This window comes from Bombina bombina, chromosome 2, assembly GCF_027579735.1.
Source record: "Bombina bombina isolate aBomBom1 chromosome 2, aBomBom1.pri, whole genome shotgun sequence".
NCBI lineage: Eukaryota > Metazoa > Chordata > Amphibia > Anura > Bombinatoridae > Bombina > Bombina bombina.
In genome coordinates, this window is record NC_069500.1 from 705553348 (window position 1) to 705577602 (window position 24255).

A 24255-nucleotide genomic window follows, 5' to 3' on the forward strand; every position below is an offset into this window, starting at 1 on the left:
ATCTGAGGAATATTTTAATAGTATTGGCTCTGTTAAAGTGGCTTAACCTCCTTCCAACAGTTAATGCTCCAAAGCAGATCATACCAGTTCACAAGAGTCAGCATACAACCGGCCCATAACTCAATGAGACAGTTTCCCCTTTCTTTTCCACAATGCATACCCAGCGTGATGGCAGGCTTGCTGGGGCATGGGATCGTGACTATGAGCCCCGAGGGTCAAAAGGCCGGCAGAAGTAAAGTGTCTTCACGATCAAAGGGCTGGCACAAAGTTCCCTGAGAGGTGTCCCACTATGATGCTCTGTTTCTCGATCTCGCTCTTTCCAGAGATAGACTATAGTGTACAAAAGGGGATTTCACAGCCGTGACACAAGCCTCCGCAGTAGTGTTCACTGCACGGTAAATGGGTTTTATCCAAGGCTGCTTCTGTTCCCCCACTGTCACCTTCAAACCGCGATGTTCCTGATACCTCCTGCTGGTATCACTGATGTTCTGTGAGCAGTGAGTCGTTCCTAGGCTGGGGGATGCGATGTTCACTGCAAGTCTAACTGTACTCGCCATTTAATTTGCGATCAGCTGCTGTTTGGAGGTTTGTAGCTTTAACCCGCTCATGACCAGGGCATCATCCGGGCATTCATCTGCCGCTGAAGGGTTCTTTACAGGAGGGCACAAGTTCGGTGCTGCCTTAGCTGGAACTTGGGCTTGGGGTAGTAGGCTTGATAAGCTAGGAGCAGGCTCTTGAAGACTTGTAGCTTTGCCAGTTTTCTCTGGTGGGTCTATTGGCATTAGATGGCGATGTCCAACTTGTCTAGCTAGCACACGGAGGCCATCCCACTCAGCAGCCCAAGACTGTTGTAACCTCTCATGACCTCCAGTATCATTTCAGTGCTGGACGCCATCTTTAGTAGGTGCGTGCGTGAAGAGAGAGGCTCTTAATTCTCCTATCTGTCTAGTATAGCAAGGATGGTATTGTGTAATCATAGGTAGTGTTGATTAGTAAGTGAAATATATTGTTCAGTGTCTGTGCACTGCTTATCCGGCCTGTAGTATTACCAGGGGGGGGGGGGGGGGGGTTGTTGAGAGCCTCTCTGTGAAGAGCTTGCCTTAGGCCTCAACGCTCCGGATTGGTGTGCAACGGTGGTATTCTCAAGAAAAATACTTCTTTCAATTTGTCTTGATCTATAGAGTCTGTATATAGGGATAATATAGCTGGATGGTCATTTAATTCACTGGTAATAGGCAGATTATCAGTGATCCACACAGAGCTACCAATATTGCTACCATTCAAGGTGCTGCCCAGAGACACGCCCCTGAGTGGGCCTTTTTGTTGTTGTGCTGGAAGCTATACTATGCTATATTGTGTTTCTCTCCATGAAGATTTTGTTTGTGCGGAATACATCCTCTGTATGTTTGGTGCCTGTTCTCTTTCTTATGGAGAATTCACCTGCAGGACTTTAGGCCACAGTGCTACGATAATCATGGTGCCAGCTGCTCAATTTGTAATTTGTAACTGCCAATGATCTCCATTGTTATGACTTTTTTGTGCTTCTTTACTTTGGCTGTATGTTATGCATAATTTCAGCCATCTGATCATTTTGCTTTAAGCCTTGCTGCACTAGCTATTTTCCATGTATATTGGACAAATTAATGGTGAAGAATTTCATTATAGCCTCTGTTCCTGTGGAGTTAATTTATACTCCAGATTGTGTTTTTCTATGGAGAAGCTTATTTTGTTAAATGTGATCCTTGCCCTGTGTGATTTTGTCAATTATTTTTAGATTCAAGTTTAGGATGTATATATATATAATTATTATATATTTTTTTTTTATTATTTTTTTTTTATTGGCTGGCATTTTATAACATTAATGTAAAATGTTTTGAATAGGGATTTTTTTGCCTTTGATATACTACTGGCTTGAGCAGTACTGGTTTTATTACCTTTTATGATCATTATGGGCTTATTTAGTTTACAAAGTTATGCCCTTGTGTGCTTGAGCACCAGTCTGTCACATAAAATGTATATTTTTAAGATACTTGAGTGCTGTTTTCAAGATTATATGCTTTTTGGCAATATGTGACTATATTCAAAATAGCAGTGAATCTAATACTTATGTATACAAGGCACGACTGACTGCCTTATCAGCAAGTTAGATAATATTAAAGGGACATTTATTTATTTATTTTTATCTCTGATTCTGTGCATTTTTCAGGCTCTATTCAGGTGCTGCAATTTTTAGACCCTGGTTTCATTTTACATTCTTGCTGCTTGTTAACCACCTGTTTTCATTTTTAGAGGCATACCTTCAACAGATTGTTTGTTTATTTTTTCTATTAAAGGGACATGATACCCAAAATGTTTTTCATGATTCGGATAGCGAATACAATTTTAAACAACTTTCTAATTTACTTCTATTATCTCAATTGTTTCATTCTGTTGGTATCATTTTTTGAAGGAGCAGCAATGCACTACTGGTTTCTAACTGAACATATGGGTAAGCCAATGACAATCGGTAGATATATGCAGCAACTAATCAGCAGCTAGAACCTAGGTTCTTTGCTGCTCCTGAGCTTGCTTAGATAAACCATTCAGCAAAGGATATCAAGAAAATTAAGCAAATCAAATAGAAGTAAATTGGAAAGTTGTTTAAAATTGTATGTTCTACCTAAATCATGAATGAAAAATGTTGGGTTTCATGTCCCTTTAAGTCTGTCCTATGTTCAGTTCAGCCTGTGTTATGTTAATAATGTGTGCAGTACAACACTCCCACCAGAGAGATCACTGTGGCTTTTACTCTGTTATAACTCATTGCTTACTAAATTAAAGTGTCCCCCCCCCCTGAAATTGTATCTGTGATCTTCAGTTATGAAGTTTAGCAGTGATAAGATAGTTGTCAGGTAAGGGGAAACCAATGAGATATATAATACCACCAGGGAGGGTAGAATGCAATTTATGAGATAGCAACACATTTCAGTATTGTTTTACAATTTGTAACGTGTAATTTCCCCCATGTTTATATTGTGGCTTTGCTTAGCAGGGAGTTAACATATCACGCTCTTCATGTGCTGGGACTGGAGTTCACAGAACGTACACAAAATACAGATTTACTGGGGCATTTCTATGTCTTTTAACCTCCTGCCCACATTCACTGCTGCAGCAAACATCACAAATGAATATTTACTTCATAAAATGCCACCTGCTCTGAAACTTTCAATAGGGTTTTAGCACAAGTAAAACGTAAAAACAAATCCTCAGTATAACTGCATATATTGTTTTCCATTCCAGCACCCCCCATCACAGCACTTAGCAGGTTAAATAAACTGTGGTAATATCTGTCTAATTTCATGCTGTGTATTAACTATATAAAATAATTAATGCTGAAACTTCCTTTATTTGTCTGCAGCGTTCGCCTTGCTGAGTGCCTCGGGCCGCCCGCAGCAGAACGGCTTTTATTCAATGAGGTCATATTTCCACCTCTTAGCCAATAGCTGTGCGGGCCAGCTGACATTATGCCGTAAAGCTAGCACGCTATTGGCTAAGATTACCTCACTGCAAAATAGCGTTCTGCTGTGGGCAGTGAATGCTGCAGACAAATAAAGGAACTTTCAGCATGAAATAAAGTCCCCTTTATTTGTTGCACTGGTAAATCCTAGCATTTCACAAACACTAGGATTTACTATGACTTTAGCTTGCACTAATCTGCTCCTGCTAGGTTTTGGTTACAAAATTTTGTTTTCATGTAATCTATATTTGTATTTTCTTTGATGTAATTGGCAAGAGTCCATGGGCTAGTGACGTATGGGATATACAATCCTACCATGAGGGGCAAAGTTTTCCAAACCTCAAAATGCCTATAAATACACCCCTCACCACACCCACAATTCATTTTTACAAACTTTGCTTCCTATGGAGGTGGTGAAGTAAGTTTGTGCTAAGATTTCTACGTTGACATGCGCTTCTCAGCATTTTGAAGCCCGTTTCCTCTGAGTACAGTGAATGTCAGAGGGACGTGGAGAGTATCACCTATTGAATGCAATGATTTTCCTAACGGGGGTCTTTTTCATAGGTTCTCTGTTATCGGTCGTAGAGATTCATCTCCTACCTCCCTTTTCAGATCGACGATATACTCTCATATACCATTACCTCTACTGATAACAGTTTCAGTACTGGTTTGTCTATCTGCTATATGTGGATGGGTGTCTTTGGGTAAGTATGTTTTTATTACTTAAGACACCTCAGCTATGGTTTTGGCGCTTTATGCATTTATATAAAGTTCTAAATATATGTATTGTACTTATATTTGCCATGAGTCAGGTTCATGTATTTCCTTTTGCAGATTGTCAGTTTCATATTTGGGGAAAGTTAATATTAAAGAAATATTTTTTTCTTACCTGGGGTTTAGTCGTTTTTTCAATTGACTACTTTGTTTCAAATTGCGGGCTGACTTAGGCTTGCGGGTGCGCCAAATGCTACACTTTTTTGCGTCATTCTTGGCGCAATAATTTTTTGGCGCGAAAGGCACGTCCGTTGACGCAAGTTCGTCATTTCCGGCGTCGTAATTGACGCAGAGGTTTCACACAGGGTTGCATCGTTAGTGACGCAAGTGTGTCATTTCCGGACATGGTTGACAGCAAAAAAAATTTAAGTTACGTTGTGTGTCATACTTGGCGCCAAACTTTTTTCATTATTTATTTGCCCCATTGCTGTTTGCCTCTTGCCTTTTTCTATGTCAGAGGACTATGCTATTTGCATTTTTTCCCATTCCTGAAACTGTCCTATAAGGAAATTGATACTTTTGCTTTATATGTTGCTTTTTCTTTTACATTCTGCAAGATGTCTCAATCTGATCCTACCTCAGAAGTATATGTTGGAACTTTGCTGCCTGAGATCGGTGCATTTGTTGTAAAATTGTGGAGATTATATATCCTAATGTCATTTGTATTAGTTGCCATGATAAACTTTTACATGCAGATAGTGTGTCCATCAGTAATAGTACATTGCCGGTTGCAGTTCCTTCAACTTCTAATGTACATGATATACCTATGATTTTTAAAGAATTTGTTACGGATTCTATTCAGAAGGCTTTGTCTGCATTTCCGCCTTCTAATAAGCGTAAGAGGTCTTTTAAAACTTCTCATAAAGTTGATAAAATTTCAAATGACCGACAACATAATGAATTATCCACCTCTGATGAGGATCTATCTGATTCAGAAGATCCTTCCTCAGATATTGACACTGACAAATCTACTTATTTATTTAAAATGGAGTATATGCGTTGTTTGTTAAAAGAAGTGTTAATAACTTTGGATCATGAGGAAGCTAGTCCTCTTGATATTAAAACCAGTAAACGTTTAAATTCTGTTTTTATACCTCCTGTGGGTACTCCAGAGGTTTTTCCTATTTCTGATGCTATTTCTGATATGATTTCTAAGGAATGGAATAAGCCGGGTACTCTTAATCCTTCTGCAAGGTTTAAAAATTGTATCCTTTACCAGCAATTTCAATAGAGTTTTGGGAAAAGATCCCCAAAGTTGATGGGGCTATTTCTACTCTTGCTAAACGAACCACTATTCCTATGGAAGATGGTACTTCCTTTAAAGATCCTTTAGATAGGAAGCTTGAATCTTATCTAAGGGAAGCCTATTTATATTCAGGTCATCTTCTTAGGCCTTCAATTTCTTTGGCTGATGTTGCAGCTGCTTCAACTTTTTGGTTGGAGAATTTAGCGCAACAAGAATTGGATTCTGACTTGTATAGCATTGTCCGTTTACTACAACATGCTAATCGTTTTATTTGTGATGCAATTTTTGATATTATCAAAATTGATGTTAGATCCATGTCTTTAGCTATTTTAGCTAGAAGAGCTTTGGGACTTAAAGGGACAGTCTACCATAGAATTGTTATCGTTTTAAAAGATAGATAATCCCTTTATTACCCATTCCCCAGTTTTGCATAACCAACACAGTTATATTAATATACTTTTTACCTCTGTGATTACCTTGTATCTAGGAACCTTCTTCCAGCCCCCTGATCACATGACTGTGACTGTTTATTATCTATTGTCTTAAATTTAGCATTGTTTTGTGCTAAATCTTAAATAACCCCCTGTGTCTGAACACAGTGTTATCTATATGGCCCACGTGTACTTTCTGTCTCTTTGTGTTAAAAACAGATTTAAAAAGCATGTGATAAGAGGCAGCCCTCAAAGGCTTAGAAATTAGCATATGAGCCTACCTGGGTTTAGTTTAAACTAAGAATACCAAGAGAAAAAAGCAAATTTGTTGATAAAAGTAAATTGAAAAGTTGATTAAAATTAAGTCCTATCTGAATAATGAAAGTTTAATTTATACTAGACTGTCCCTTTAAATCTTGGAATGCTGATATGACATCTAAATCTACATTACTATCTCTTTCTTTCCAAGGTAAAAATTTATTTGGTTCTCAGTTGGATTCTATTATTTCAACTGTTACTGGGGGGAAGGGAGTTTTTTGCCTCAGGATAAAGAACCTAAGGGTAAATCTAAGGCTTCTAATCGTTTTCGTTCATTTCTTCAAAATAAGGATCAAAAACCTAATCCTTCCCCCAAGGAATCTGTTTCCAATTGGAAGCCTTCCTCAAATTGGAATAAATCCAAGCCTTTTAAGAAACCAAAGTCAGCCCCTAAGTCCGCATGAAGGTGTGGCCCTCATTCCAGCTCAGCTGGTAGGGGTCAGATTAAGGTTTTTCAAGGATGTTTGGGCAAATTCTGTCCAAAATCAATGGTTTCAGAGCATTGTCTCTCAGGGGTACCGAATAGGATTCAGAGTAAGACCTCCTGTGAGAAGATTTTTCTCTCAAGCATCCCAGTAAATCCAGTAAAAGCTCAGGCTTTCCTGAAGTGTGTTTCAGACCTGGAGGTTTCAGGGGTAATCATGCCGGTTCCTTTTCAGGAACAAGGTCTGGGGTTTTATTCAAATCTATTCATTGTCCCAAAGAAAGAAAATTCATTCAGACCAGTTCTGGATCTGAAAATTTTGAATCGTTATGTAAGAGTACCAACTTTCAAGATGGTGACTATAAGGACTATTCTGCCTTTTTTTCAGCAAGGACATTATATGTCTACAATAGACTTGCAGGATGCTTACCTTCATATTCCGATTCATCCAGAACATTATCAGTTCCTGAGATTCTCTTTTCTAGACAAGCATTACCAATTTGTTGCTCTTCCATTTGGCCTAGCAACAGCTCCAAGAATCTTTTCAAAGGTTCTGGGTGCCCTACTCTCTGTAATCAGAGAACAGGGTATTGCGGTGTTTCCTTATTTGGACGATATCTTGGTACTAGCTCAGTCTTTATGTTCTGCAGAATCTCACACAAATCAACTAGTGTTTCTTCGAAAACATGGTTGGAGGATCAATTTACCAAAAAGTTTCTTGATTCCTCAGACAAGGGTCACCTTTTTAGGTTTCCAGATAGATTCAGTGTCCATGACTCTGTCTCTAACAGACAAGAGATGTTTGAAATTGGTTGCAGCTTGTCGGCACCTTCAGTCTCAGTCATTCCCTTCAGTGGCTATGTGCATGGAATTTTTAGGCCTCATGACTGCAGCATCAGACGCGATTCCTTTTGCTCGTTTTTACATGAGACCTCTCCAGCTTTGTATGCTGAATCAATGGTGCCGGGATTATACAAAGATATCACAATTAATATCCTTAAATCCCAATATTCGACACTCTCTGACGTGGTGGTTAAATCACCAGCGTTTAGTTCAAGGGGCCCCTTTTGTTCGGCCGACCTGAACTGTGATCACAACAGATGCGAGTCTTTCAGGTTGGGGAGCTGTCTGGGGATCTCTGACAGCACAAGGGGTTTGGAAATCTCAAGAGGCGAGATTACCAATCAATATTTTAGAACTCCGTGCAATTCTCAGAGCTCTTCAGTTTTGGCCTCTGTAGAACCGTTCATTTGTTTTCAGACAGACAATATTACAACGGTGGCATATGTCAATCATCAGGGTGGGACTCACAGTCCCCAAGCTATGAAAGAAGTATCTCGGATACTTGTTTGGGCGGAATCCAGCTCCTGTCTAATTTCTGCGGTTCATATCCCAGGTGTAGACAATTGGGAGGCGGATTATCTCAGCTTTCAAACTTTACATCCAGGGGAGTGGTCTCTCCATCCAGATGTGTTTTCTCAGATTGTTCAGATGTGGGGTCTTCCAGAAATCGATCTGATGGCTTCTCATCTAAACAAGAAACTTCCCAGATACCTGTCCAGGTCCAGGGATTCTCAGGCGGAAGCAGTGGATGCGCTGACACTTCCTTGGTGTTATCAACCTGCTTATATCTTCCCACCTCTAGTTCTTCTTCCAAGAGTGATCTCCAAAATCATCATGGAACAATCATTTGTGTTGCTGGTGGCTCCAGCATGGCCCCACAAGTTTTGGTATGCGGATCTTGTTCGAATGTCCAGTTGCCAACCTTGGCCTACTGTCTCAAGGTCCGTTTTTCCATCAGGATCTCAAATCATTAAATTTGACGTTATGGAAATTGAACGCTTAGTACTAAGTCATAGAGGTTTCTCTGACTCAGTAATTAATACTATGTTACAAGCTCGTAAATCTGTCTCTAGGAAGATTTTTATTTTCGAGTTTGGAAGACTTACATTTCATGGTGTTCTTCTCTTAAATTCTCTTGGCATTTTTAGAATTCCTAGAATTTTACAGTTTCTTCAGGATGGTTTGGATAAAGGTTTGTCTGCAAGTACTTTGAAAGGACACATTTCTGCTCTTTCTGTTTTATTTCACAGAAAGATTGCTACTCTTCCTGATATTCACTGTTTTGTTCAGGCTTTAGTTCGTATTAAGCCTGTCATTAAATAAATTTCTCCTCCTTGGAGTCTTAATTTGGTTTTGAGGGCGTTGCATGCTCCTCCGTTTGAGCCTATGCATTCTTTGGACATTAAACTACTTTCTTGGAAAGTGTTGTTCCTTTTGGCCATCTCTTCTGCTAAAAGAGTTTCTGAGCTTTCTGCTCTTTCTTGTGAATCTCCTTTTCTGATTTTTCATCAGGATAAGGCGGTTTTGCGGACTTCATTTAAGTTCTTACCTAAGGTTGTGAATTCTAAGAACATTAGTAGAGAAATTGTTGTCCCTTGTGTCCTAATCCTAAGAATTCTTTGGAAAAATCCTTACATTCTTTGGATGTGGTGAGAAGTGGAAGTGTTATATTCTCTGGTTCTAGGAAAGGTCAGACGGCTTCTGTTATTTCCTTGGCTTCTTGGTTAAAGCTTTTGATTCATCAAGCTTATTTAGAGTCGGGTCAGGCCCCGCCTAAGAGAATTACAGCTCATTCTACTAGATCAGTCTCCACTTTGTGGGCTTTTAAGAATGGAGCTTCAGTTGATCAGATGTGCAAAGCGGCAACTTGGTCCTCTTTGCATACATTTACTAAATTCTACCGTTTTGATGTATTTGCTTCTTCAGAAGCAGTTTTTGGTAGAAAAGTTCTTCAGGCAGCTGTTTCAGTTTGATTCTTCTTCTGATGTTTTAAGTTTTTCTTTTCTTCATGAGAATAATTTATAGTTTGGGTTGTGGATTAATTTTTCAGCATATGGCTGTTTTTTATTTTTATCCCTCCCTCTCTAGTGACTCTTGGGTATTTAATATCACTAGCTCATGGACTCTTGCCAATTACATGAAAGAAAACATCATTTAAGTAAGAACTTACCTGATAATTTCATTGCTTTCATATTGGCAAGAGTCCATGAGGCCCACCCTTTTTATGGTGGTTATGATTTTTTTGTATAAAGCACAATTATTTCCAGATTCCTTTGTTGATGCTTTTTACTCCTTTCTTTATCACCCCACTACTTGGCTATTCGTTAAACTGAATTGTGGGTGTGGTGAGGGGGGTGTATTTATAGGCATTTTGAGGTTTGGGAAACTTTGCCCCTCCTGGTAGGATTGTATATCCCATACGTCACTAGCTCATAGACTCTTGCCAATATGAAAGAAATTAATTTATCCGGTAAGTTTTTACATAAATTTGTTTTTTCTCACCCATCTTTTTATATGATTTTTTACTGTTTTATATTATGTTCACTTGTAAGCATTACTAGGGAGGGCCAAGATAACTAGAAATTAACACAAAAATATAAGTAAATTCTATATCTTGGTCAATATCCCTGGGTAGTACTTACCTGACTCCCTACCCCTTTCCTAGTACACCTTTTTTGTGGCTGGAGATCTCTTAAGAAAAGGAAGGGGTGGTGCTTGAGGGTTACCTTTATACAGGTAACTAGGGGAGTGGGCAGTTTTTATCCACACACCTTGGAGTAGTATTACCCAGGGATATTGGCCGTATACTTAGAAATTGCTAAAATGTTTAGTGTTATTTTCTGTTTTTTCACTTGATATAAGTGTAATGACTCTGATAATGTCTTTCTTCATATTTTGTAGACAGCAAAGGATAGCAGCACTGAAAAACTACTGCAAAAGCTTTCTACTTGGTACATGGAAAAGGAGGGTGAGATATGTTGTAATTTTTTTACTTAAACATATTGTTTGCAAGCAAAGTCCGTCTGTCTTTACGATTTATGACTAAATTTAGTTAAAATCACAAGTTATTTGACCAGGGAAGATACATATTTCTTTCCTATTGCATGGAGAGTCCATGACGTCATTCCAATTACTAGTGGAATATTCAACTCCTGGCCAGCAGGAGGAGGCAAAGAACACCCCAGCAAAGCTGTTAAGTGTAACTGCCATTAACCATAATCCCCAGTCATTCTCTTTGCCTCTGTCAATGGAAGATGTGCGAAGACGGTGTCTGAAGAAACGGTGCTGTGTCACTGAGAAACATTATTAAACTTTTAAACTTCTTGCTGCTGCCTTTATTACTAATGTGGGCACTTTATTTGGATTATCCTGCTATGAGTTCCTGACTCATCTTCACTGCTTGCGCCCTTTGGATCCCTGGACTCCTGTGTATTCTGGACGAGGATCACCCTTGCTGTTGCTGTGGTGGTGTGAGTCTGCCGGGCGACTCTTAGGATCCGGCCTGCATATATCATGTGAGTAGGATTGATCTGCCTGTAATCCTTCTTGTGTGATTTATTGATCTATACCATGAGACACATTCTATCCTTTTGTATCTTAGAATCCACCATCTCGTGCACTAGTTATTTTATCTCCACTTGTGTCATTCTTCGTCTGTGATATTCCCTAGTGTATGATACAACTTGTTTTATTAATTATGATATTTTATCCTATAGGTTTATATTGTCGTATTTTGTCCCTCTGTTAAATACTTTTACCGCCTTCTATCGTTGGGCGCCTCCTTATTGATATAGTTCAGGACACAGTAAGTTTGTGTCCTGACATATCTTATTGTATCCTTGAACATATTGTTTATTTTTTGGGATCAAATTAATATAATTTTGCTCACAATTTTTATTCGCATTTTAATGGGTCTTTTTTTAGTGGGGACTAATTACGGTAGCTAAACAGGATCAGTCCATCTCTATGGATAAATGTTTATTATGTTTAGAGGCGCAAATTGTTTTGCCTATGCAATTTTGTTCCTAATGCTTAGCTAAGACTTTAAAATTCAAAGACCAGTTACTCCCTTCTGAGCCAAGTGTCTCTCAGGATACTGCTGTGCGTGACATGCCTCAGCTTTCTCCTCAAACGCCCCAAGCTTTAATTGTTTCTCATAGTGTGCCTTCTGTATCCACTCAACCTCCTAGGGGTGTCTATTTACCAGGGGATTTTGATCCACAGATAACTTCTGCAGTATCTGCAGCTTTGTCTGCTTTCCCTATTTTGGGTAAGCGTAAGAGGAAATCTAAACATTTGTCTGCTAGTAAAGTTTCTGACCCCTCTAAATCTGCGCTGGTCAACCTTTCTCAAATGTCTGATGAGGATACCTCAGTAGCTTCTGAAGGTGAGATCTCAGACTCAGTTCTCTAAACTTAATAGTGTTTATGATTCTCAAACGTCTAAGGATGTTTTTCCTGTTCCAGACAAGGTGTCTTATATTATAGCTTAGGAATGGTATAAGCCAGGGGTTCCTTTTTCCCCTTCCCCTTACCCTGTTTTTAAAAAGATGTTCCCTGTTGCTGACTCCATTCAGGGCTCATGGCGCACTGTGCCTAAAGTAGAGGGAACTATCTCTACTCTGGCTAAAATAACTACCATTCCTATAGATGACAGTTGTTGTTTTAAGGATCGAATGGATAAGAAGCTAGAGGCTTACTTAAAAAAGATGTACATCCATCAAGAATTACAGTGGCAACCTGCGGAAAGTCTTTTTGGTGCGATGCCCTGTCTGATCTGATATCAGAAGAGAGTACGTTAGAAGAGATCCAAGATAGGATCAAATCTCTTAAATTGGCCAATATCTTTATCTGTGATGCCAACATGCAGGTAATTCGACTGGGAGCTAAGATGTCTAGCTTCACTGTTCTAGCTCGCAGAGTTTTGTGGTTAAAATCTTGGTTGGCTGATGTATCTTCAAAGGCCAAGCTTTTGGCTTTAACTTTATAAGGCTAAAACTCTTTGGTCATGGTCTGGTGGAAAACATTTCAGAGATTACAGGAGGAAATGGATCTTTTCTACCTCAGGAAAAGAAGAATAGACCTAAGGGTTCACAGACTTTCTTTTGCAAGATGTACCGAGTCCACGGATTCATCCTAACTTGTGGGATATTATCCTTCCTGACAGGAAGTAGCAAAGAGAGCACCACAGCAGAGCTGTCTATATAGCTCCCCCTTAACTCCACCCCCCAGTCATTCTCTTTGCTGGCTCTAAGCAGGAAGGGTAAAGAGAAGAGGTGTTAAACTGTTAGTTTTATTTTATCTTCAATCAAGTGTTTGCTATTTTTAAATGGTACCGGTGTTGTACTATTTACTCTCAGGCAGGACATAGATGAAGATTTCTGCCTGGAGGATGATGATCTTAGCATTTGTAACTAAGGTACACTGCTGTTCCCACAGAAGCTGAGGAGTACAGGAAAACTTCAGTGTGAGGAACGGTTTCTTGCTATACAGCAATGAGGTATGTTCAGTCATATTTTCTGCAGAGACTGTGTTAACTCAGAAAGGCTAACAGTGTCCCCATTAGGGGAAGGGTAAGCAGTAATCCTAGTATTACCAGAGGTTTTTACTAGCTTGCATAAAGGGTTAAATTTTTGTGGGCACTCAGTTTGTTATGTGAATTTGGGACAAACGTTTTTGTGTCTGGGAGTAACGTTTTCTGTTTTATGGGACATTTGCTTGAGGGTTCTTTGGGGTTGTTTATAACCCACATGGCTTTCAGGCAGGGTTTGTTAGTTTTGTGTAGGCCCCAGCAACATCGAGTGAGGTGGGCGGGGCCTACATTTACAAGCAGCAATCAACTTCTCCTGAGGTCCTGAGAGTCTTTAGAGGGACTAATTGAAGCTTTAAACCCCATATTATCGCTTCCTAAGGGCAGGTAGGGCCAAAGCAGAGCTGTGGCAAGGTGCTTTAGGGGTTTTTAATCGGTTTTAGACACTTATCAATCCGTTTTTTTTTCATTTGGGGGTCTATTGCTTTACTTGTGGTGCAATCCTTCTAAAGCATAGTGGGTGTACTGTTAAAATTTCGGCATTTTTGAAGCAATTTTAACCTGTTTTGCAGTTTGTGTATGCCTTTTTTTATCTTAAAGGTACAGTACCGTTTTTGCAAATTGTGTTTGTTTCATTAAATAAAGTGTTTTCCAAGCTTGCTTGCTTCATTACTAGCCTGTTAAACATGTCTGACACTGAGGAAACTCATTGTTCAATTTGTTTAGAAGCCATTGTGGAACCCCCTCTAAGAATGTATCCCAATTGTACTGATATGCCTATAAATGGCAAACAGAATATTTTGACTTATAAGAATTTGGCATTAAATGATTCTCAGACAGAAGTAAATCAGGTTTCGCCATCTAGTTCTCCCCAAGTGTCACAACCAGTTACGCCTGCACAAGCGACGCCAAATACTTCTAGTGCGTCTAATTCTTTCACCTTACAAGATATGGCTTCAGTTATGAATACTACCCTCACAGAGGTTTTATCTAAACTGCCAGGGTTGCAAGGGAAGCGCAGTAACTCTGGGTTAAGAACAAATGCTGAGCCTTCTGACGCTTTAGTAGCCGTATCCGATATTCCCTCACAATGTTCTGAGGTAGGGATGAGGGATTTGCTGTCTGAGGGAGAGATTTCTGATTCAGGAAACATGTTCCCTCAGACAGATTCAGATATGACGCCATTTAAATTTAAGCTAGAGCACCTCCGTTTAGTGCTCAGGGAGGTTTTAGCTACTCTGGATGATTGTCACCCTATTGTCGTTCCATAGAAATTGTGTAAAATGGACAAATATTTAGAGGTTCCTGTTTACACTGATGTTTTTCCGGTCCCTAAGAGGATTTCGGACATTGTTACTAAGGAGTGGGATAGACCAGGTATTCCGTTCGCTCCCCCTCCTGTTTTTTTAGAAAATGTTCCCCATTTCTGACACCATAAAGGACTCATGGCAGATGGTCCCTAAGGTGGAGGGAGCTATTTCTACTCTGGCTAAGCGTACAACAATACCTATTGAAGACAGTTGTGCTTTCATTGATCCTATGGATAAAAAGTTAGAGGGTCTCCTAAAGAAAATTTTTGTTCATCAGGGTTTTCTTCTTCAACCTATAGCGTGCATTGTTCCGGTAACCACTGCAGCTGCTTTTTGGTTTGAGGCTCTAGAAGAGGCTCTTCAGATGGAGACCCCACTAGATGATATTTTGGACAGAATTAAGGCGCTTAAGTTGGCTAATTCTTTTATTACAGACGCCGCTTTTCATCTTGCTAAGTTAGCGGCAAAGAATTCAGGTTTTGCCATTTTAGCGCGAAGAGTGTTATGGCTTAAGTCCTGGTCAGCTGATGTGTCATCTAAATCTAAGCTTTTGACCATCCCTTTCAAAGGTAAGACCCTATTCGGGCCTGCACTGAAAGAGATAATTTCAGACCTCACTGGAGGGAAGGGTCATCCCCTCCCTCAAGATAAGTCAAATAAGACAAGGACCAAACAAAATAATTTTTGTTCCTTTCGAAACTTCAAGGGTGGTCCCGCTTCCTCTTCCCCTGCTGCAAAGCAAGAGGGGAACTTTGCTCAATCCAAGCTAACCTGGAGACCTAACCAGGCTTCGAACAAGGGTAAACAGGCCAAAAAGCCTGCTGCTGCCACTAAGACAGCATGAAGGGGTAGCCCCCGATCCGGGACCGGATCAAGTAGGTGGCAGACTCTCTCTCTTTGCTCAGGCCTGGGCAAGAGACGTTCAGGACTCCTGGGCCGTAGAAATTGTAACCCAGGGGTATGTCCTAGATTTCGAAGATTCTCCTCCAAGGGGGAGGTTTCATCTCTCTCAATTGTCTGTAAACCAGACAAAAAGAGAGGCGTTCTTACGCTGTGTAGAAGACCTTTTTACCATGGGAGTGATCTGCCCAGTTCCGAAAACAGAACAGGGGCAAGGTTTCTACTCCAATCTGTTTGTGGTTCCCAAAAAAGAGGGAACCTTCAGACCAATTCTAGATCTCAAGATCCTAAACCAATTCCTAAGAGTTCCATCCTTCAAGATGGAGACCATTCGGACTATTTTACCAATGATCCAGGAGGGTCAATATATGACTACCGTGGATCTAAAGGATGCGTATCTACACATTCCTATCCACAAAGATCATCACCAGTTCCTCAGGTTTGCCTTTCTGGACAGGCATTACCAGTTTGTGGCTCTTCCCTTCGGGTTGGCCACGGCGCCAAGAATCTTCACAAAGGTGCTAGGGTCCCTTCTGGCGGCATAGCAGTGGCGCCTTATCTAGACGACATCTTAATTCAAGCGTCGACATTCCAACTTGCCAAGTCTCACACGGACTTAGTGTTGGCCTTTCTAAGATCTCATGGGTGGAAGGTGAACGTGAAAAAGAGTTCTTATTCCTCTCACAAGAGTTACATTCCTGGGAACTCTGATAGATTCGGTGGACATGAAAATATTTCTGACGGAGGTCAGGAAATCAAAGATTTTAACCACCTGCCGAGCTCTTCATTCCATTCCTCGGCCGTCAGTGGCTCAGTGTATGGAGGTAATCGGACTTATGGTAGCGGCAATGGACACAGTTCCGTTTGCTCGCTTGCATCTCAGACCACTGCAACTATGCATGCTCAAACAGTGGAATGGGAATTATGCAGATTTATCTCCTCAGATAAATCTGGATCAAGAGACCAGAGACTCTGTTCTTTGGTGGTTGTCACAGGATTACCTGTCCTGGGGAATGTGTTTCCGCAGGCCAGCGTGGGTTATTGTGACGACGGACGCCAGCCTACTGGGATGGGGTGCAGTCTGTAATTCCCTGAAAGCACAGGGTTTGTGGACTCAGGAGGAGGCCCTCCTAACGATAAATATTCTGGAATTAAGAGCGATATTCAATGCTCTTCAGGCATGGCCTCAGCTGGCTTCAGCCCGATTCATCAGGTTTCAGTCGGACAACATCACGACTATAGCTTATATCAATCATCATGGGGGGAACAAGGAGTTCCTTGGCGATGATAGATGTTTCCAGGATAATCCGATGGGCAGAGACTCACTCTTGCCATCTATCAGCGATCTATATCCCAGGGGTGGAGAACTGGGAGGCAGATTTTCTAAGTCGTCAGACTTTTCATCCGGTGGAGTGGGAGCTCCATCCGGAGGTGTTTGCTCAACTGGTTCAGCTATGGGGCACACCAGAATTGGATCTGATGGCGTCTCGTCAGAACGCCAAACTTCCTCGTTACGGATACAGGTCAAGGGATCCTCAGGCAGTACTGATAGATGCTCTAGCAGTACCTTGGTCGTTCAACCTGGCTTATGTGTTTCCACCATTCCCTCTCCTTCCGCGTCTGATTGCCAGAATCAAACAGGAGAGAGCTCCGGTGATTTTGATAGCGCCTGCGTGGCCACGCAGGACTTGGTATGCAGACCTGGTGGACATGTCATCTCTGCCACCATGGTCCGTTCAAACATCCAAATCTAATTTCTCTGCAACTGACTGCTTGGAGATTGAACGCTTGATTTTATCAAAGCGGGGTTTCTCTGAGTCGGTCATAGATACCTTGATTCAGGCTCGAAAGCCTGTCACCAGGAAGCTCTATCATAAGATATGGCGTAAATATCTTTTTTGGTGTGAATCCAAAGGCTACTCATGGAGTAAAATCAGGATTCCTAGGATTTTGTCTTTTCTCCTAGAAGGATTGGAGAAAGAATTGTCCGCTAGTTCCTTAAAGGGACAGATATCTGCTTTGTCTATTCTTTTGCACAAGCGTCTGGCAGATGTCCCAGACGTTCAGGCTTTTTGTCAGGCTTTAGTTAGAATTAAGCCTGTGTTTAAACCTGTTGCTCCGCCATGGAGTCTCAATTTAGTTCTTAAAGTTCTTCCGGGGGTTCCCATGCATTCCATAGATATTCAGCTTCTATCTTGGAAAGTTCTGTTTCTAGTTGCTATCTCATCAGCTCGAAGAGTTTCTGAACTATCTGCATTACAATGTGACTCGCCTTATCTTGTTTTCCATGCTGATAAGGTGGTTTTGCGTACCAAACCTGGGTTCCTCCCTAAGGTTGTTTCTAGCAGGAATATCAATCAGGAAATTGTTGTTCCTTCTCTGTGTCCTAATCCTTCTTCTAAGAAGGACCGTCTGTTGCACAACTTGGACGTGGTTCGTGCCTTGAAGTTTTATTTGCAGGCAACCAAAGATTTTCGCCAATCATCTTCTTTTTTTGTTGTCTATGCTGGAAAGCGTAGAGGTCAAAAGGCTACGGCTACCTCTCTTTCCTTTTGGCTGAAAAGCATCATCCGTTTGGCTTATGAGACTGCTGGACAGCAGCATCCTGAAAGAATTACAGCTCACTCCACTTGAGTGGTGGCTTCCACATGGGCTTTTAAAAATGCTTCTGTTGAACAGATTTGTAAGGCTGCGACTTGGTCTTCGCTTCATACCTTTTCCAAATTTTCCAAATTTGATACTTTTGTTTCTTCGGAGGCTATTTTTGGGAGAGAGGTTTTGCAAGCAGTGGTGCCTTCCGTTTAGGTTCCAGTCTTGTCCCTCCCTTCATCCGTGTCCTAAAGCTTTGGTATTGGTATCCCTCAAGTTAGGATGAATCCGTGGACTCTGTACATCTTGCAAAAGAAAACAGAATTTATGCTTACCTGATAAATTTCTTTCTTTTGCGATGTACCGAGTCCACGACCCGCCCTGTCTATTCAAGACAGATAGTATTTTTTATTGAAAACTTCAGTCACCTCTGCACCTTATAGTTTCTCCTTTTCTTCCTTGGCCTTTGGCCGAATGACTGGGGGGTGGAGTTAAGGGGGGGGCTATATAGACAGCTCTGCTGTGGTGCTCTATTTGCTACTTCCTGTCAGGAAGGACAATATCCCACAAGTTAGGATGAATCCGTGGACTCTGTACATCGCAAAAGAAAGAAATTTATCAGGTAAGCATAAATTCAGTTTTTTCCTTTTTCGTTCCTTTCGCAGCTTTAAAGGACAGAAGTCCTCCTCCTCTTCTTCCAAGCCAGACCAATCCAGGTCCACTTGGAAATCCATCCAGCCTTGGAATAAGGGAAAGCAAAACAAGAAGCCTTCTGCTTACTCTAAATCAGCATGAAGGATCTGCCCCCGATCCGATTTTGGATCAGGTGGGGGGCAGGCTTTCTCTTTTTCGTCAGGCTTGGATACGCGATGTCCCAGATCCGTAGCAGTGGACATAGTTTTGCAGCAGGCTCCGTTTGAGCCGATGCATGTTGTTGATATAAAACTGTTATCTTGGAAGGTTTTTTTTTTCCTTGCTATTTCTTCTGCTTGCAGAGTTTCTGATCTTTCAGCTCTGCAGTGTAATCCCCTGTACTTTATTTTTCATGCAGATAAGGCGGTTCTTCGTACTAAATTGGGTTTTCTTCCTCAGGTGGTGTCGGATCGAAACATTAATCAGGAAATTGTTGTTCTTTTTGTCTAATCCTTCTCAAAAGAGACGTCTTTTGCATAACTTGGATGTTGTGCATGCTCTAAAATTTTACCTACAAGCTACTAAAGATTGTCGGCAATCTTCTGCCCTGTTTGTTGTTTTCTCTGGAAAGCGTAAGGGTCAGAAGGCCACTTCTACTACTCTTTCCCTCTGGTTGAGAAGTATGATTTATTTTTCTTATGAGACTGCTGGACAGCAGCCTCCTGAGAGAATTACGACTCATTCCACTAGAGCTATCTCCTCTTCTTGGGCTTTCAAAAATAAAACTTCTGTGGAACAGATTTGTAAGGCGGCAAAATGGTCCTCTCTGCATACTTTTTCAAAATTCTACAGGCTGAGGCCTATTTTGGGAGAAAGGTTATTTAAGTGGTGCCTTCTGTTTAGGTCCTCCTGCCTTGTTCTCCCTCCCTGTTCATTCTGTGTCCTCTAGCTTGGGTATTGGTTCCCACTAGTAATTGGATTGATGATGTGGACTCTCCATGCCATAGGAAAGAAAACAAAATGTATGCTTACCTGATAAATTTCTTTCTTTCCGGACATGGAGAGTTCACAACCTCGCCCTCTTTTTTTTAATTCTACTTCAGCAGTTTATTTGAGTAAACCTCAGGCACCTTTACACCCTTGTGTTTCTTCTTTTTCCATTTTCCTTCGGATGAATGACTGGGAATTATGGGTAAGGGAAGTTACACTTAACAGCTTTGCTGGAGTGCTCTTTGCCTCCTCCTGGAGTTGAAAATCCCACTAGTAATTGGAATGAGGTTGTGGACTCTCCATGACTTGAAATAAATAAATTTATCAGGTAAACATAAATTTAGTTGTTTAAATTTGTTTAATCTATTAGGGGAAAAGATGTGGGAGCCATAATATAGCCCTGCAGTTCTTTTGTATGTGCCTTTATACCCTTTTCTGCAGCAAGTACCCAAAGATGTTTAATGTTCTCTCCAGTTACAAGCCATAAATACTGGTTTAGAAACTCCCATATGTAAGTTAATCATAAATCCAGATCATGACCAATCTGCTTTTAATGTTTTATTCAATCAGAAACTAAATTTTGAGTCATATCTTTATGTTCTGTCTTTATTTAAAGTTATATACAGTAGTATTGCACAATCGACAAATACATAATAGAAAGACAATGCAATAGCACTTCCTTTGATTTTCAAGTGAGTAGTAGATTTTTTTGTGGCAAATATCCGAATTACTTGCATTTTCCTCCCCCCCTGTGTCATGTGACATCCATCAGCCAATCACAATACGCAAAATTACCGATATACTGTTCCTTCTTGGCAATGATCCATAGGAGCTGGTGCCTCATAAAGTATTAATCATATTCTGATAAGGAAGTAAATTGGAAAGTGTTTTTAAAACTGCACGCTCCATCTGAATCATGAAAGTTTTATTTTGACTTTAGTGTCCCTTTAACATCTTGTTCCTAGTTGAAGATTTAGCAAATAATGAAAACATCTTACTTTGGCTCTTTATCTTTGACTTATTACATTGATAACTTTTGCAGTGGTTCACTAAAGCTTGCTAAAGCTTTTAGCTTAAAGGGATATGAAACCTAATTCATTTCTTTCATGATTCAGATAGAGCATGTGATTTTAAACAACTTTACTTCAAATTTACTTCTATTATCTAATTTGGTTTGTTTTCTTGCTATCCTTTGTTGAAAAGGATACCTAGGTAGGCTCAGGAACTGCTGATTGATGGCTGCATATATATGCCTCATGATAATGGTTCACCCATTGCATTCAGCTAGCTCTCAGTAGTGCATTGCTTCTTCACAAAAGGATACCAAGAGAATAAAGCAAATTAGATAATAGACGTTAATTGGAAAATTGTATTTTCTATCTGAGTCATGAAAGAAACATTTTGGGTTTCATGTCCCTTTAAGTTAGCTAAAAAATATATGGAGTTACAAATTACCAGTGGTCTAAGTACCTTCAGTGGTACCTTGGGATGAGAAATTATTAGGTTGTCTAAAATAGATACCTGAAGTATGGACATATTTTGCTACTATAGGGTGTTAAAGTAATTCATTTTATTGTGATGCCACCCTAAAACTCCAACCTTTTTGTAACATAGAAAGAAAATCATTATTTTCTCTGAGCTTGTCTGCTTCCTTCCTGTCATTTCTTTTAAAAGTATTTTTGTGGTTGTGAGCAAGTGTGTCAGTGTGGTGTTGGGATAGTGTGTGAGTGTTGGGATAGTGTGTAAGTGTGTCAGTGTTGGGATAGTGTGTAAGTGTAAAATAAAATAGAGAAGCGCTCAACCTGGGAACGAACAATAGCATAATAGCTTGTTCTATGGCTAGTTACCACCCAAGAAGCAGCCTGAAGTCAGGATCAGACTGATATGCTTCAGAAAAGTTCTTCTCTGTGAAAGGCACATGTTGAGCAAAAAGAGGCTGCTTCTTGGGTGGTAACTAGCCATAGAACAAGCTATTATGCTATTGTTCGTTCCCAGGTTGAGCGCTTCTCTTTTTATTTATGCAAATTATGACACTTAGGGAAGTCTTCCTAAGTGTGATGCGGGAATCCAGACGTGGACCCGTTGCTCAGTGTGCCTAGAGGGATATGGCTGCACCTCACTGACGAGGCCCACAATAGGCTGAAACATACGTCTGGGGTTTTGCCGTTTCTCTCGTTCAGAGAGAGATTGCCTGGTATTTCGGGGCTGGACTGTACTGTGAAGTCAGGATCAGACTGATATGCTTCAGGAAAGTTCTCTGTGAAAGGCCCATGTTGAGCAAAAAGAGGCTGCTTCTTGGGTGGCAACTAGCCATAGAACAAGTTATTATGCTATTGTTCGTTCGTTCCCAGGTTGAGCGCTTCTCTCTTTTTATTTATAGTGTGCAAGTGTGTCAGTGTTGGGATAGTGTGCAAGTGTTTCAGTGTTGGGATAGTGTGCAAGTTTGTCAGTGTTGGGATAGTGTGCAAGTTTGTCAGTGTTGGGATAGTGTGCAAGTTTGTCAGTGTTGGGATAGTGTGCAAGTGTGTCAGTGTTGGGATAGTGTGCAAGTGTGTCAGTGTTGGAATAGTGTGTGTGAGTGGGTGTGTGTGCATGTGTGCGTGAGTGGGTGTTGGGATAGTGTGTGAGTGTGTCAGTGTTGGGATAGTGTCTGTGTGCGTGACTGTGTCAGTGTGGTGTTGGGATAGTGTGTAAGTGTATCGGTGTTGGGATAGTGTGTCAGTGTTGGGATAGTGTGTCAGTGTTGGGATAGTGTGTGAGTGTCAGTAATAGGATAGTGTGCAAAATCATGTCAATTTCTTTCATGTAATTGGCAAGAGTCCAAGAGCTAGTGACGTATGGGCTATACAATCCTACCAGGAGGGGAAAAGTTTCCAAAACCTCAAAATGCCTATAAATACAGCCCTCACCACACCCACAATTCAGTTTTACAAACTTTGTCTCCTATGGAGGTGGTGAAGTAAGTTTGTGCTAAGATTTCTACGTTGAGCTTCTCAGCATTTTGAAGCCCGATTTCTCTGAGTACAGTGAATGTCAGAGGGATGTGAAGGGAGTATCACATATTGAATGCAATGGGTTTTCCTCGCGGGAGATCTATTTCATAGGTTCTCTGTTATCGGTCGTAGAGATTCATCTCCTACCTCCCTTATTCAGATCGACAATATACTCTCATATTCCATTACCTCTACTGTTAACTGTTTCAGTACTGGTTTGGCTATCTGCTATATGTGGATGGGTGTCTTTCGGGAGTATGTTTTCATTACTTAAGACACTCTCAGCAATGGTTTGGCACTTAATGCATTAATATAAAGTTCTAAATATGTGTATTGTACTTATATTTGCTATGAGTCAGGTTTATGTATATTTCCTTTTGCAGACTATCAGTTTCATGTTTGGGGAAAAAACAAATTTAGGAAAATATTTTTCTTACCTGGGGTATATTTTTTTTTCAATTGACTGCTTTTTCATTAAATTTCGCGGGCAAAATTAGGCTTGCGAGGGCGCAAAATGCTAAAGTTAATTGCGTCATTTTTTTTTTTGAGCGAAGTTACGTCCGATGACGCAAATTCGTCATTTCCGGCATCTTAGTTGACGCTGAGTTCCTTGCACAAGGTTGCGTCTACAATGATGCGAGTGTGTCATTTCCGGATGTTGTTAGCGCCAAAAAAATTTCAGTTTGCGTTGTGCGTCATACTTGCCTCCAAATAATTTTATTATTTTAAACCCCATTTCTATATGCCTCTTGCCTTTTTCTATATCAGAGGGCTATGCTGTTTGCATTTTTTTTCCCATTCCTGAAACTGCCATATAGGGAAATTGATAATTTTGCTTTATATGTTTTTTTCTCTTACATTTGCAAGATGTCTCAATCTGATCCTGTAACAGAAACCACTGTTGGAACCCTGTTGCCTGATAATAGTTCTACCAAAGCTAAGTGCATCTGTTGTAAATTTGTGGAGATTATATCTCCAGCTATGGTATGTAATAGTTGTCATTATAAGCTTTTACATGCAGAGAATGTGTCCATCAGTAATATTACAATGCCTGTTGTTCCTTCAACATCTAATGTACATGATATACCTGTGAATATGAAATATTTTATTGCTGATGCGATTCAGAAGGCTTTGTCTGCCATCCTGCTTTCTAATAAATGTAAAAGGTCTTTTAAAACTTCTCATAAAGTTGATGAAATTTCAAATGACCGACAACATACTGAATTATCCTCTTCTGATGAGGATCTATCTGATTCAGAAGATCCTTCCTCAGATAGTGACACTGACAAATCTACTTATTTATTTAAAATGGAGTATATTCGTTCCTTGTTAAAAGAGGTGTTGATTACATTGGATATTGAGGAAACTAGTCCTCTTGATATTAAAACTAGTAAACGTTTAAATTCTGTTTATAAACCTCCTGTGGTTATTCCAGAGGTTTTTCCAGTTCCTAATGCTATTTCTGATATGATTTCTAAGGAATGGAATAGGCCTGGTACTACGTTTATTTCTTCTTCAAGGTTTAAAAAATTGTATCCTTTGCCAGCACTTAGATTGGCGTTTTGGGAAAAGATCCCCAAATTTGATGGGGCTATTTCTACTCTTGCTAAACGTACTACTATTCCTATGGAAGATAGTACTTTTAAAGACCCTTTAGATAGGAAACTTGAATCTTATCTAAGGAAAGCTTATTTATATTCTGGCTATCTTCTCAGGCCTGCCATTTCTATGGCAGATGTTGCAGCTGCATCAACTTTTTGGTTGGAAAGTTTAGCGCAA

The 24255-nt window shown here is 40.3% G+C and overlaps 1 protein-coding gene across 1 annotated transcript in view; it reads left to right on the plus strand.

Annotated features, from left to right (window-relative positions):
• Window positions 1-24255, plus strand: part of ECPAS (Ecm29 proteasome adaptor and scaffold) — a 304008-nt gene that overhangs the window by 217219 nt on the left and 62534 nt on the right. Inside the window, exon 40 of the mRNA XM_053702690.1 lies at window positions 10434-10500. Within this exon, the coding sequence (XP_053558665.1) occupies window positions 10434-10500 (67 nt within the window). The remainder of the gene's footprint in view (window positions 1-10433; window positions 10501-24255) is intronic.